Here is a 15275-nt window from a genome sequence, read left to right as displayed (position 1 = left end):
AATGGGAGGGCTGAAGAGGATTTGGGTCTCTGTGGGTCTCCCCCCCCCCCCCCCCCCACACACACACTCCCCTCCCCCCTCTTACTTCCCTGCTGTTCCTATAGTGTTTGAGGGAAGTGTATGGGGGCTGTACCCTCCAGGCTCCAGCCCCCAGGCCTGTGCATCTGGAGGTTGGGCCTGCCTGCCACCCTGTCTAGCCTGCCTCCACCCCTCCCCCAACCGTATGTAGGGCTAGACGTGAACCACATTCGGAGGAGTGTGAGAGAACTACAATCCGGCCCTGCCAGACCAGACTAGACGCTCATCATGAATAAACGCCATGCTAATGTTGTCTCCCTCCCTCTCGATTAAAAAACAACAACAAGCGCTCGCATGTTGTTGCTACCAGTCACGTCTGTGCCGAAGCTGTTCATTATCGAATGAGTAGGCCGTTTGGTTCAACAGTACGAAGCCTGGCAAGTCATTTCCTGCATAATGCACTGCAATTACCTGAATCGTCATCAGTAATAGCTCACGGCTAGATACCTTACGACAGTTAGCGGTGAATACCAGATGAATACCAGGTCTTAACCTGGCTGTGAACCGGAGCGTTAGCAAGTGGGTTAATCATTCATGCCCAGACGTTAGCGATGCCTCAAATCAACCCATGTGAAATGGGCGCCGTTGTGCTCTTGTAGTCAAGTCTTTTTGAGAATATCTGCTGTCCCGAGAATGGCAATTCCAAAGGATCACTGCCCAGTTATCCTGAATCGTCAGATTGGCGGCTGGGCTGGGCTGGGCGTGGGATGGATGGTGGAGTGGAGGTAGGATGATGATGATATTGGCTGTACTCCTCGTCAGCCTCAGAGAAGAATGGCCTCTTTGTGTGACTGAGTTTTAATGAGACTCTGATGAGCACGGCCGCGAGCCAGAGGGCCAAGCTGAGGATTCACAACAAGAGAAGCCATTGTGTGATAAAGTGGCATCCATTCTCATAACTGTGTGTGTGTGTGTGTGTGTGTGTAGGTGTGTTTTCAGAGAGCATGTAGTCTGGAGGTGGTTTCATCTTAAATGGATTCATTCTCTGCAGCGCTCTTATTTAGAGACTACAACAGTTTCTTATTGCACATCATTAACACGTATGTATGCTGTGAGTCAGTGGGGCTTTGAGGTGAAATTGCCAACTGCATCTCGCTGATCGTCTTAGTGACCCGGTTTATTTTTGGGATGTGATTTCTGGCTCTGTGTTCAGAGCGATGTCGTTTTCCAGATGTGCGTCACGACCCGTAGACGCGTCTCGCAGAGAGGTGTGTCTGTGCATGCAACGGCGACCCGTGACCTTTCCCCCGCTGACTCTCTCCTCCTCTCCTTCCAGTGGCTACCATGACGACAGAGGCGAGTGCGGTGAGCGAGGCAGACACTGAGGGCAAGCAGAAGGCCAGCCCCGAGCCGGAGCCGGAGAGCAACCAGAAGCCCGAGGCTGCAGCAGCAGCAGCAGAGGCCGGGGCCGAGGGGGAGAAGCCCAGCGACAAGGCCCAGGAGAAGGCCTCGGAGGTCGGCCCGGCTGACTCCGCCAGCTCCCCGACCGAGGAGGAGCAGCTGAAGCCCCGAACCAGAACATCCGCGGGCCGGGGCCTCTCGCGGCTCTTCTCCTCCTTCCTCAAGCGCCGTTCCCAGTGTTCCGAGGGAGAGGGGTTCGAGGCCGAGAAGGCCAGCGAGGAGAAAGCGGAGGAGAAGGCCGACAAGGAAAAGGTCAAAGAGGCCAAGGTAGAGGAGGAAGAGGCCAAGGAGGGAAAGAAGGACGGAAAGGAGGAGACGAAAGAGGTGAAGAGTGAAAAGGTCGAGAAGAAAGGAGAGACAAAAAGCAAAGGTGAAAAGGAGGACAAGGGAGACCAGAAAAAAGAGGAGAAGGCGAAGACTAAAGTAGAGGTAAAAGAGGAGAAGAAAGAGGAAGAGGCCAAGAAAACAGACGTGGAAAAGGGGGAGAGCAGTAAAGGGAATAAGCCAGAGGAGGACAAAGAACAGAAGGAGTGTCAAAAGAAAGAGGACACTAAAAGGAAAAAGGAGGAGGAAAAGGCCAAGAGGAAAGCGGAGGAAAAAGCGAAAGAAGAGGAAAAGGCAAAAAAGAAAGAGGAAAAGGCTAAGAAAGAGGAGGAGGAGAAAAAGAAAGAGGGAGAGAAGGCTAAAAAGAAAGAGGAGGAGGAGAAAAAGAAAGAGGGAGAGAAGGCTAAAAAGAAAGAGGAGGAGGAGAAAAAGAAAGAGGGAGAGAAGGCTAAAAAGAAAGAGGAGGAGGAGAAAAAGAAAGAGGCAGAGAAGGCGAAAAGGAAAGAGGAGGAGAGGCTGAGAGACGAGGAAAAGGCAAAGAGGAAAGCAGAGGAAAAGGCTAAGGAGGAGGAGAAGGCCAAAAAGAAAGAAGGGGAAAAGGCCAAAAAGAAGGAGGAGGAGAAAAAGAAAGAGGAAGACAAACTGAAAAAGAAAGAGGAGGAGAAGGCCAAGGTCGAGGAGAAGGCCAAGAAGAAAGAGGAGGAAGAGAAGGCCAAGAAGGAGGAGGAGGAAGAGAAGGCAAAACAGAAGGAGGAGGAAGAGAAGGCCAAGAAGAAAGAGGAGGAAGAAAAAGCGAAAAAGACAGAGGAGGAAGAGAAGGCTAAGAAGGAGGAAGAACAAAAGAAAGAAGAAGAGGCGGCCGCAAAAAAGAAAGAGGAGGAGAAAGCCAAAGAGGAGGAGAAGGTGAAAAAGTTTGCGGAGGAACAGGCTAAAGAGGAGGAGGAGAAGGCAAAAAAGGTGGAGGAAGACCACGAAAAGAAGCGGAAGGAAGAAGAACGAACGGCAAAACAGGGAAAGGACCAAAAGGGCGAGAAGAAAGAGGGGAAGGGGAAGAAAAAAAAGAGAAAACCCAAGGGAAGGAGGGAGGAGAAGCCCGAGGTGTCCGCCCAGGAGCAGGCCAAGGCTCCCATCGCTGCCCCCGAGCCAGAGCTGAAAGCGGAGGCAGAGAAGGCCGCAGACCAGGTCTCCCTCAGCAGCACTGAGATTCAGGTGAGTCCATGACGGGCATAGGTGGCAGACAGCCATACACACAAAGTCCCAAAGGAGTATCCTGGGTGAGGAGACTGAAGGGAATAAGTCCCAGTGAATGAGTCTCAAGTGAGATGGCTGGGTAGGGCAGTCTATGTAATTGTTTGGATCTGTGACCTAGCGTCAGATAAAAGGATAAGGAAAGCACGTAGAGCTTTAAATTCCTGTTTATTTTGTTTGTGTCACAAATTATTCATTCTATGGACTAGTTGGCTCAGCAGAACGAATTATTCTGAAGAGAGCTTCAGAGATCTGGCCTGTGTTCAGAAAAAGCTCTGAGCAACTGCCATCTCCAGACCACTTCTCCCGGGCAGTATCTCTGCACCAACCGTCATTTCAAGTCCAGTCTTTCGTGCAACTGTTCCTGTCTGTGTGAAGCTATAATGAACTAACATGGCTGCCTTTCCGTGAACCTTGTAGCCAGCCCAAGACGAGGCCACGGAGGAGGCTGTCAAAGAGACGCCCCCGGTGGCGGAGAAGAGAGAGGAGGAGGACGCAGTGAAAGGCGAGGGAGAGCCCGAGAAGGCGGAGCAGAAAGAGGTGGAGGAGGAGGAGGAGGACGAGGAGGCCAAGGAGTCGTCGGAGTCATCTCAGGAGGGGGGAGAGGACGAGGAGGAAGAGAAGAAGAAGAAGCCTAAAGACAAGAAGAAGACTGTAGTGGAGTCCAAACCCTCCAAGCGCCCGCGGACCATGCAGTGCAAAGTCACCCTCCTGGACGACGATGTGTTTGAGTGCGAGCTCGATGTAAGAGAGACCCCCCCTCTCTCTTTGTCTCTCTCTCTGTCTCTCTCTCTCTGTCTCTCTCTCTCTGTCTCTGTCTTCCTGCCTCGTCTTCTAACGCTCCTCCATAAATCATCTTGTTGCTTCTTCTATGCAGTGAATACATGTTTTCAAGTAGTGATGTCACCCCCATCTCTGTCCTGTCCAGAAACACGCCAAGGGCCAGGAGCTCTTTGCAAAGGTGTGCGACCACCTCAACCTGCTGGAGAAGGACTACTATGGGGTGGCTGTCTGGGAGACGCCCACCGTCAGGGTAGGAGCTCTCTCACTGCACAGGATAGGATGGGCTGGCTGCTTTGGTTCAATTTCACCAGAAAATTGCTATAATAATTACAATAATAATAATAATAATAGTAACAACAACAGTGTTAAATTTGTAATGCACCTTTCTTGCATACAGAGCGCTACGAAACAGTAAACGTTAAAATCATAAAACATAATGTATAATAACAATAGGCACCGACAGAATTAAATGAACAATTGAATACCTGATTAAAAAGCTACGTTTTAAGAAGAAAAAATAAATAATCGCCAATCGAAGGAAACAGGAAGTGAGTGACACAGTTTTGGAGCAGTGGACGAGAAGGCCCGCCCACTAAAGGGCAGTACTGTGGTATCCACGTGGTTCATGAACTGTTTCTCTTCTCAGACATGGCTGGATCCCACCAAAGAGATTCGGAAACAGGTTCCAGGTGGGTGACGTCATCAGGATAGTTGAAGTATCTCTGTAGCTCACGTGGGAGTCGCTCGGGGTTTCACTGGCTTGTTTCCCTCCTCTCAGGTGCTACCTATGACTTCACCTTCAACGTGAAGTTCTACCCTCCTGATCCAGCTCAGCTCACAGAGGACCTCACACGGTACGTGTCTCTTCATACACGCACTCAGCCACGGCCCCTTTCATAAAACTCAGAACAACAGCATCCTATTGGACTGCTAGCTCTAATTCAGTTCGAGTCGATCCTGAAAGGAATTCAACTGTTGTCAAGATAACTCTGTACGCAAGCGATGATTACAGATGATTCCATCTCCTGGGACATGTTCCACTTCTCCTGGTTGAGACTCATGATGACCCTGTATTCCCCCCCCCTCCTCCAGGTACTACCTGTGCCTGCAGCTGCGTAAGGACATCATGAACGGCAGCCTGCCCTGCTCCTTCGTCACGCTGGCCCTGCTGGGCTCCTACACGGCCCAGTCGGAGCTGGGGGAGTACGACACGGAGGTCCACGGAGAACACTACGTCAAGGAGCTGCGCCTGGCCCCGGGCCAGAGCAAGGAGCTGGAGGAGAAGGTGATGGAGCTGCACCGCACCTACAGGTGAGCCCTGGGAGGTGGGTTGGCAGGGGAGGTGGAGGAGGGAGGCAGGGCTTGGGGCCGGCGGAGAGGAGGTGGAGAGGGGGTGGGCAGGGGATTGGAGAGGTGGGCAGGGGATTGGAGAGGTGGGCAGGGGATTGGAGAGGCAAGCAGGTGGGAGGGAGGAGGTAAGGGGAGGTAGAGTGGAGGGCAGGAGAGGCAGGGAGGTGGAGAGGAGGGGAAGAGAGACAGGTATTTGGGGAGGAGAGGCAAAGTGTTGGGGAGGAGAAGAGGAGAAGCGGGGAGGCATTGAGGCAAGAGACCTCAATGAGAGACTACGGTTAGTAGCTGTTTTCCTGGAAGCAGCAGTTGTCAAACAAGAGCCCATCTTAAGGAAGCGGGTGAAACCCCTTTCAGTCTGTGAAACATATAGATGTAAACACGTCATCGTGTTTGTTTCCAGGTCAATGAGTCCAGCCCAGGCAGACATGATGTTTCTGGAGAACGCCAAGAAGCTCTCCATGTACGGTGTGGATCTCCATCAAGCCAAGGTACTGTCAATGACACACTCTTGGACTAGTAGTTTTGTGCGAGTTCCCCTAATCCCCCTCCTGTACAGTAGACCTCTTAGCGTGCTTAACGGAAAGCTGCTTTTGATGTTTTCACGTTTTTCAAGCATAATGCTGTGTGACGTGTTCACAGCGTGCTTGCTTGTGTAACACAAGGACAGAGATTGTCGTTACAAAATTGATGTCAGCGCCCCCCCCCCCCTTCTCCCCCTGCCCCTGCCCCCCCCCACGTCCCAAAAAAAAAAAAAAAAAAAAAAGAAAAAAAACACGGATTAATTTTTTTATCCATGAACCTAAAAGCACATCTGAGCCTGCCTCCTTGTGGTGTAATCTTGTAGGTGCACCCAGCTGGTGATACACATTTACTAAGGACAGTGAAATCGAGTAGAACTTGAATGAAACTATTGTTATGTATACTAAATACCTCTTTTTTATCCATTGATTGTGACGCAAATCTACAAAGTACCATAGTGCAATGGCTAGTCCTTAGCGTTCCTGTGGGACCAGTGGGTCAATGGGACCTTGTGGGGTCTTGTGTCTGTCTGCGCAGGACCTGGAGGGTGTAGATATCATGCTGGGAGTGTGCTCCGGTGGGCTGATGGTCTACAAGGACAAGCTGAGGATCAATCGCTTCCCCTGGCCCAAAGTCCTCAAGATCTCCTACAAGCGCAGCAGCTTCTTCATCAAGATCCGACCGTCAGAGGTAGCGCGAGGCACCGCGCCATCATGCTTCTTTTTTTTTTTTTTTACACACACACTGTTGAAACCATCTGCCTAATCTGATGTGTAATGATATATATATATATATATATATATATAGTTTTTTTATTTTTTATTCTCATTAGTTTCAATACCATGTAAATCATGCAATATAGATAATCTGTGTGAGACGTGAAGATCCGAGAATGGGAACAGATGTGCTGTTAAACTGTCCGGGGTAAGAGAACGAGTCATGTAAAGGTTGTGTCCTCGCCCCTGCAGCAGGAGCAGTACGAGAGCACCATTGGCTTCAAGCTGCCCAACTACAAGGCCTCCAAGAAGCTGTGGAAGGTGTCTGTGGAGAACCACACCTTCTTCAGGTGAGGCCACGCCCCTCCCCTTTGACCTGCCTGACAACATAGCCCCTTCTCAGGCCATCCTAACGCTAATTGGCTAATAGGCCCCCGCGGCTTAACCTCTCTCATGGAGTAATTCTATTAGGCAGCGTTCAATTTAAACCATCAACGCTATCTCCGCATAGTACCTGCTGTATGTCCCATGGCCCAGAATGAAATCTCTTAATGTTTTGGCTACGTGACATGTCATCGAGACAGCAGGAGCTCTGCGTAATCTCGTTACGCGAGATTGTCCCATCGGCCACCGCTTCCGAGCGGCTGGCACTGTGACACAGGAGGAACGTGACTGAGGTTTACCGCCGGACGCTCGCCTCGGTCACGGTGGTTCGTCCGGCCTGTCGCGGCCGCTCGAGCTAAGCCCGGTGGCACGGGAGGCGCGTCGAGGGTTCTGCTCTTGGCTGAGTTGTTTGCTCGTGTCCCCCAGGGTGTCCACGGTGGAGCCCCCGTCGTCCCGGCGTTTCCTGGGGCTGGGGTCCAAGTTCCGCTACAGCGGGCGCACCCAGGCCCAGACCCGCCACGCCAGCTCCATGATCGACCGCCCCGCCCCGCGCTTCACACGCTCTGCCAGCAAGAGGCTGTCCCGCACCATAGACGGAGGTTAGTGTGTGTGTGTTTGTCTCTGTGTGTGTGTGTGTGCGTGTGTGCGTTTAAGGCCGCAGGATCATCCTGTATGTTACCTCTCCCACTCTTGTAGCTGTCAGGGACGATTCTTCCCAAAGCCTACAGCTCTCAACCCCAAACAGGACTGAGCAAGATGATTGGTTCCTATTGCTGGAATCAGACCAACCACGGCCCAGCCCATCCTCAGGTACCGTGTGGACCCTCATTGGACCTGTCGCCTGGCTTACAGAGCAATACCGCTCGGCAACTAACAGTTATACCGTCGCTGCATTTCCGCTTGTTTTGAAACGCTTCTGTTGATGTACTCCCTGCTGCCACGCCCTACCCTCACCCTCTGGGGGTCATTGCTGCGGCCCCAAGGGGTCACCTTGGGTCACCGGCCTCTCCTGAGCTGGTCACCCGCCCCCTGTGTAACCCCAGGGCAGGTCCGGTTATCACGGACGGTTCGGTCTCACAGAGCGGCTCTTCACAACGCTGTCTCAATCTCTGTCACACCCAACTGCCCATCGCTAACATTAGCTTCTCCGCTTTCTTTTTTGCCTTGTTCTGTCGCGTAGCATCTTGCTGAAGACCTAACACGCGTTTGCTCGCGCTTTACCGCGAAGACCTCGAGCTTCTCCGAACGGGAGGCTGCCGTTTCTGCAGCTGAAGACGCCCAGGTCTGGGACCCGTGGGTCGGTCCTGCTCTGTGTGCAGCCCTGAGCTCTTGAACGCTGCCGCCAGCAGCGGCCTTGCGCACGCAACCTGTTGTCTCGCTCGAATGACTCGTCCTGTGACTGCACTGGAACGTTCCGGTTCCGCCTTTTGAAATTCGCTGGCGCGGAAGTCATCTGTCCCATTTCAGCCGCGTCGTTTGTCTTGTTTGTAGCTCTGCTGACACCGAGGCCATCTCTGCAGGGCTCCACTGTGAATCTTCAAATAAGCATGCTGCTACTCCTTTCATGTGCTTTGTGCGAGCTTCGGTTTACAGGGCGTAATAACTGCTACATGCAGCGGCCACCGTCAAAGCCGGCATCTGAAAGACCGCCAGAGTGCTGCCATGGCCTGAAATGATCTCTCTCAGGATCATCACATATTCTATTCACAGCTTGGAAGCAGTCTGTTCAAACAGCCACCCAGACTTGGCAGGGGGGCCAGTCTGTCCAAACAGTCACCCAGACGTGGGAGGGAACTGAGAAAGGACAGGCTGTCACTCAAACTCTCAGCCAATCATGGGAGGGACGGGTGTCTGATGTGCGGCAGCAGGGGAGAGTGGAGGAGGAGGAAGGTGAGGAGGAGGAAGAGGAGTGGTATTTACTGCTACGTCGACGGCCCTCTCTTCCCTTTATTCCTGACCCTACGACATCTCTACGATATCTCTACCCTACGACAGGTATATTTTAGGTTTCAGGTTCAGCCTTGGGCGTCTTTTAAAAGTGTTGAATCGTGACCCTGCATTTCGTTTAACCTAGGTGTAAAAGCCATCAAATGAATGGGTGGCACCTATAGCACAAGAATGCATACAAATTCTAGTCTACCCTCCTAAAACGAATAGGTGTTTCTGTGATGTCTCCAGCCAAACCCAGCTACGCAAAGCTTGACAAACTTGACAGGTTGTTACAACCACGACTAGAGCAACGTGCTGATTGGTTCTGGGTGCTGGACCGCACCGATGACGCATCTGCCTATGAGCGTTCATACACTCCACCATGTGAGTTCTTACACACCTATCAAATATGCTGACGCTGAATATAGCTAGTAAATTGACTTACCACCTGGCAGGTCTTCACCAGTAGTCCTGTCTATAGTACTGACAACATTCCTCTGGTTCCTCCAGTCTCCCCCCCTGTGCCACTCCAGCCCCAGGCCAGTGAGGAGCAGGGGGCCCGAGAGGCGAGGCAGGAGCAGGAGGAGCCTCGGTCCAGGGAGCAGGTGCTGGAGAGGCTGCAGGAGGCAGTGGCGCTGGTGGATAAGCTGAGGGAGGCGGAGGAGGTGGAGGAGAGGCTGAGGGAGGTGGAGGAGCTGGAAGCTCGGCTTCAGGAGGTCGACCAGTTAGAGGAGAGGATCCAGGAAGTGCTGGAGGTGGAATTGAGGGAAAAGGAGGCGCAAGAGGGGAAGGAAGGCGCGGCGTCGGGGGAAGAGGGGAAGTCAGAGGTGGTGGAAGAGGAGGATCAGAAGGAAGAAGGGAGGGTAGAGATCGGGGAGCAGGATGAGGGGAGGGGAGCGGAAGAAGGGGTAGAACCGATGGATTTGGGAGGGGAGGATGCGGAGGAAGACGCGGTAGCTGCCATCAGGCCACGGGAGGAGAAAGAGGAGGAGGGAGAGTTACTGGAAGAGGGGGTGGTAGAGATCAGGGACCAGGAAGAAGTGGTAGAACCAATGGATATAGGGGAGGAGGGGGAGAAAGAGGGAGAAGGATGTCTCAAAGAGCCGGAAGACACCAGGCAGCAGAGAGAGGATCCGTCAGACAAAGAGGTAGAAAAGATGGACTTGGGGGAGGAAGAGGAGGAGGTGGAGGTAGAGTCCTCAAAGGAGATGGTTGAGAGTGAGGACGAGCTGGAGGAGCAGATAAAGGAGGTGTTCCTGAAGGGCTTGCTGCCGGACGGAGCCCAGGACGAGGAACGCCAGACGCCGCAGGGCGTCATCAGCATCTGCTCAGTGTCGGAGATGAAAATGGTGGCGCGCAGGACACAGAAGCGAGTCACTATTGTGGAGGAGAGCTGGCGATGGCAGGGGGAGATGGAGGAGGGCCAGTGGCAGACTAGAAAGGTGGAGAAGCGAGAGGAGGAGGTGGCGGTCATGGACTGGGTTGGAGTAGCAGAGGAAGGGACGCTCAGGCAGGAAGTCAACGTTGAGGAAATATATGAGGAAGAGAAGTCGATGGCTCGTAGTATGCCTCGAGCATCGAAGGCCGATGAAGATGATTGGTTTGTGCTCCTGGACCGCCCTCCATACCTTGCAGTTCCAATTGCTCCAGGTTTGTGCCTCTTGTTTTCTTGAAGCTGTTATCACAGATTCCTTTTAGGAAATACCAGCTTTAGCCCTCTCCAAACACTGGCTTATATAAATTGCTAACAGGCACACCCTCACTAACCCAAGCCTCTTGATTTAGCTGCTGTAGAAATGAACTGTTCTTAAATATAACCAGTATTAAAAATGACTAGTTTTCTGGCTGTGGATAACTCCAGTGACCACGTAGCTGATGCTCTTCTGGAATTTGGTGTGCGTTTGTTTCAGCATCGTTTGAGCAGGGTGCTCAGAGACATCCTGCTGTCAGCCCCTCTGCTGCTACTGGCGTGACAACCGCTGGGCAGACAGAGGAGCGAAGGGAGGTTGTAGCTGCAGAGATACAGGTTGAGCTGGAAGGGGAGAGCCTGCCTCCGGAGACGCAGGAGAAACCAGCCCAGACGCTGCCTCAGAGAGTCGACGACTGGTTCATCCTGCTCGGTGGTGTTCCCAGAGCCTCGTCTGTGGTGCCGTCAGGTAAAGCAGATGTAATCCCTGCCGTGGTCGCTTTGTCCAGACCAGAGAACTACACCTCCCTTGGGCTTTGTATGCTAATTGCTGTCAGCCATTTTGTGCTCTCGTACCTCAGGGTTCTCCTTTTCATCAGTGTCCGTGGATCGGCGTGTTCGGTTCTCTCCAAAAGAAACCGTCTCTGTGGTCGAGGAGTTCGAGGCGGAGACGAGAGAGGTGACGGTTGAGGTGATTGAGCTGCAAGAGCGGGAAGAGAGGCGTCCGTCCGAAATCACACCGCCGCTGCCTCTGAGAGCGATGGAAGACGATTGGTTTGTGTTACTGGATGTTGTCAGCCGAGAGCTAACACATGTAGCCCCAGGTACGACTATATGACCCTGCTGTGCTTACATTCGCTTCTTGCTTAAGCATGCCATTTTAGAGGCATGCTTCTTCATGCCTCTAAAATGCTAAACGGTGCTTTCCGTTTAGCATCAGCGTTGTACAATAGCTGGATTGTGAAGATCCTGTTTCTCTGTATTAGCTGCACTGGTGGAGCCTGTCAGAGAAGATACTATCTCAACATTAACTGAGGTGAACATCATTGAGAGACGAGAGGAGAGAAGAGAAGTTGTCCCTGAAGAGAGAGAAATACCGCAAGAGCAGGCCAGGCCACAAATGATCCACCCACAACCAGTGAGGGAGATGGAAGATGACTGGTTTGTGCTATTGGATGTGATTCCAAGAGAACCATCATATGTACCTCCAGGTATTACTATATTACTATGCTTCGCATGGCTCCAGAACAGAAGCTACGTGCTTTCTATGCTAATGCTCCTCAGTTGCGCCCGTGTTGTGTATAAGGATTCGAATTCTCTGTGCTCTAGTTGCTTCGGTGGAGCGTGTCACAGAAGAAACCATCTCTAGGGTGGTTGAAGAGAAGAGAGAAGTTGTGGTTAAAGAGATCAAGTTACAAGAAGAAGAGGACACGCTTGTTCTGGAAACGACCCGATCACAGCCAGTGGTAGAGAGAGATGACTACTGGTTTGAATTGGTGGATGTTGTTCCTAAGGAACCGGTTTATGTACCTCCAGGTATTATTCCCATCATCCCTTGCTCTGCTTCGCATTCACCAGAACACCCATTTTCTGTGCTTGTGCTCATTGCTGTCAGCCCATTGGCTGTCTGTGACCTGCGGTATTTGATGGATCTTTGTCTCTGCTCATCAGTGCTTCTTGAGAGGCCTGTTCAGGTGATCAAGTCCACCGTGACTGAGCCTAGAGAGGAGAGGATGGAGGTTGGAGTTGGGATGATAATGGTACAAGTGGAAAATCATCCACCGCCAATCGCTGTGGAGCAGACTCAACTGCAGCCAATCAGAGAGAGAGATGATGACTGGTTCATCCTGTTGGATGTGGTTCCCAGAGAACTGATTGTCGTACCTCCAGGTATCTCTCACCTCCCAGTATCTAAAGCAATGCTTTCCATCCCGATTCTCAACATGATAAACTTAACCCATCACCTCTCGTCTCAAAGCATAACCAGTGTGTGTGTGTGGCCTGCTGACTAACAGAATACAGAAGTCTGAAGTTTGTTTATGACTCTGTTTAGTTGTTCCTGAGGAACGTGTTCAGGCCTCTCGAGTTGTGACTGAGATCGTCTCTGTGGTGGAGATGGTCACCATAGAGAAGAGAATACAGAAGAAGGTGCAAATTGTAGACGAGAGCTTCCAAACCGAGTCTCTACCAGTCCAGAGGTCTCCCCCATCTGAGAGGAGGGAAGGAGACGACTGGTTTGTTCTGTTTGAGGCTGTCCGTGACGAACCATCCGTGGTCCCACCAGGTAACATTTGCAAATACAACGGAACTTATTTCAAAACACAGGTCTCATTCACCCGGTTTTGGAAAAACAGTACAGTCTCCTTACCTCCAAACCCAAGCATCTATAACTAGACCAAAAGCTTTTTTCTTCATGGCTCAAATGTGACAAATCCGCATACCGGTTTTCCCTAGCGAGCAGCCTAGCAACAACCCTACATTTCGCCCTGCCGCCTCTGAAGGCTTTTCTCTTCCTTGTTTATCAGTTGGTCTGGATGAGCATGTTGTCGTGTCAACCATAGAACCAGAACCAAGCGTAGCCACGGTAGAAGTGGAGAGACTGCCTCAAGAGACTGTGGCACCTCCTCTGGCCCGGCCCCAGGAGACTGTACCACCACCGCCACTGAGAGAGCTGGAGGATGACTGGTTTGTGCTACTGGATGTTGCACCTAAAGTATCAGGTATTCCACAGGTCAATGCTTCCCCCTAATTGGCCTCCAGTAAATTGGCGTGATCTTAGCATCTGAGGTTCATAAAAAGCTTGTGGCAACGTTACTCCTGGATCGCTTGCTGTTGTTGTTTCGCCACGTTTCAGATACGTTGATTGTGGTCGTTTTTTTAATCCGTTGCACCAGCGGTGGTTCCTGTGAGCGTCCAGCATGAATTGGGGCCATTAGACCTAAAGCCGATCAGGAGAGTGCAGATAGTGGAAGAGACCATTCAACTGGAGCAGAGGGTTGTATCCCAACCAACACCTAGAGAAGTGGATGATGATTGGTTTATCCTGTCGGACCGTGTTCCTGTGGAGACGATGACCTTTGTCCCAGGTACTACTTCCTGGTCTGACTTCCATTTATTTTCTGCAGCGATTCACCTTGTCTCTTTTCCTCACCATTTCCATGTTTGGATGCTAATCGTTGATGCCTTCGCAGAAGCCCGAGAGGTTGTAGAGGAGAGAACGTTGGTGATTGAGGAGACTGGGAGGAAGGAGGAGAGGGTGCTGGTGGCCGTGGGGAGCCATCAGCCTGAGGTCGTGGTGGTGCAGAGAACACCACCTGTAGACAGAGAGGAGGGAGATGATTGGTTTGTGCTCTTCGAAGCCATCCGCGAGGAACCTCCTAAGATTCCTAAAGGTACCTCTCATTATCCCAAAGTTCACCGTGGCGTTCATGTATTGTTATGTTTCCTTAAGATATTGTCTCAAATACAAATGTAGTATTCCGTTTAAATATCAACACCCCGAAACCCAATCCACTCCCAAAGTCTTTTCTAGAAAGCAACATTTTACATTTTCGTCAGCACATCTGTTCTTCAGAATGTCTGAAGTCTGACCTTGCCGTTTCTGTGTCAGTGAGTGAAGTCAGACCTGGCTATACGGCTGGAGTTCGAACCCTAGAGCAGCGAGTACGGGAGACTGTCACCACAGTGGAGGAGATACCGCAGGAGATACCCACACAGAGGGTGCCTCAGCCCCAGAGGGATGTGGAAGACGATTGGTTTATCTTGCTGGAAGTTGCCCATAAAGAATCAGGTATTCCTAGCGACACTCTCAGAATCCTTCCTGATCAGTCGGCTCCACATGGAAACCACTAGAACGATCTAACATTCTAAGCCCTGTCATCCCGTAATAAAAACAAAGTGTGAATGATGGTGACTAGGTATATTGTATTCTTCATAATTTGTTTAACATGCACCATATCATTCATATCGACTGATTCCTTCACTAAAAGTTGTTTGTTTTGTGTCCAATAGCTGTACAAAAGCGCATTCAGATTTTCCCAGACATTCCACCTATGGTCAAAGCTCCAACCATAGAGCCTAGACCTACAGCGCTTGATGAGAAGAGACCAATGTTTGAGAAGAGAATTCTGGAGGAAAGGCGGCCGCGAGCGCAGAGAGAGGTGGTGGATGACTGGTTTGTTTTGCTGGATGTTGACTCAGGTACCCAACTCTCTTGAGTTCGTTGTGACCATTGCTTTGCTGCAAAATAACAAAAAAAACTATCTTAAGCTAAACATTAAAACCAACATATCAAAATTGGTCTTCTGAATTATTCTTCAGCATGAATGATTCCCATGACCTTTTTGGGTGAATGCTTTGCCCTGCTTATTGAAGAACTGTTGAATTTATTTTTAGCCTGCTGTAGGAACATTGACTCACTTGGCTTGTGCTAATTAACTCAGTGGGTCACGACAACTTCTCCGCGTGCGTCCGTGGTTGAGACGGAAGTGCTGACCATGCCGTGCTGCCCACCCAACTGTGGGCACCTGCTTCCCGCTCACTTCCTTTCTCCACTCGCTAGCCTCGGTCAAACGGAACGTTCCGGTGCCTGTGAGGCTGAGAAGGTACAGTATGCTTCCGCAGGCCCTGTATGTGTGCTGAGGTCAACATGAGGTAAGGTGTTGTGACCGACCGTGTGTTTGTGCGCGCGTTCAAACCCGTCCACCCGTCCACCCCCCCCCCCCCCCCCCCCCCGCCTGTCAGTGGGTCGGACAGTCCCACGCGCGTGGACTGCCCCTCCCCCACCGCCCCAACACCGCCTCTCCATATGTCCACCCTCACCTCTCTCCCCCCCTCCCCGTCTCTCTGTCCCCCAG

General features: G+C 51.5%; 2 protein-coding genes across 9 annotated transcripts in view; both read left to right on the top strand.

Annotated features, from left to right (window-relative positions):
• The window catches only part of LOC136943955 (protein 4.1-like), a 33496-nt gene that overhangs the window by 8474 nt on the left and 9747 nt on the right, over positions 1–15275 (top strand). For 6 of the 8 annotated variants that reach the window (XM_067237451.1, XM_067237448.1, XM_067237450.1 and 3 more), the window contains exons 2-11: positions 1355–3012; positions 3472–3795; positions 3980–4084; positions 4481–4523; positions 4613–4688; positions 4927–5145; positions 5585–5672; positions 6241–6393; positions 6672–6769; positions 7230–7402. In XM_067237451.1, the coding sequence (XP_067093552.1) occupies positions 1363–3012; positions 3472–3795; positions 3980–4084; positions 4481–4523; positions 4613–4688; positions 4927–5145; positions 5585–5672; positions 6241–6393; positions 6672–6769; positions 7230–7402 (2929 nt within the window). In that variant the 5' untranslated portion in view covers positions 1355–1362. The remainder of the gene's footprint in view (positions 1–1354; positions 3013–3471; positions 3796–3979; positions 4085–4480; positions 4524–4612; positions 4689–4926; positions 5146–5584; positions 5673–6240; positions 6394–6671; positions 6770–7229; positions 7403–15275) is intronic. The other 2 variants (XM_067237446.1, XM_067237447.1) reach the window with 2 other exon arrangements.
• LOC136943821 (titin-like) lies at positions 8972–15266 on the top strand. Its single transcript, XM_067237285.1, has 14 exons — positions 8972–9116; positions 9243–10382; positions 10643–10888; positions 11001–11243; positions 11406–11630; positions 11749–11955; positions 12091–12309; positions 12473–12703; positions 12945–13139; positions 13314–13505; positions 13611–13811; positions 14030–14209; positions 14431–14619; positions 14815–15266. The coding sequence occupies exons 1-14, from the start codon at positions 8972–8974 to the stop codon at positions 14850–14852; spliced, it is 3651 nt and encodes a 1216-aa protein (XP_067093386.1). The 3' UTR covers positions 14853–15266.

Source organism: Osmerus mordax, chromosome 6 (assembly GCF_038355195.1).
Source record: "Osmerus mordax isolate fOsmMor3 chromosome 6, fOsmMor3.pri, whole genome shotgun sequence".
Taxonomy (NCBI): Eukaryota; Metazoa; Chordata; class Actinopteri; order Osmeriformes; family Osmeridae; genus Osmerus; species Osmerus mordax.
This window is presented reverse-complemented; position numbering and strand designations above follow the sequence as displayed.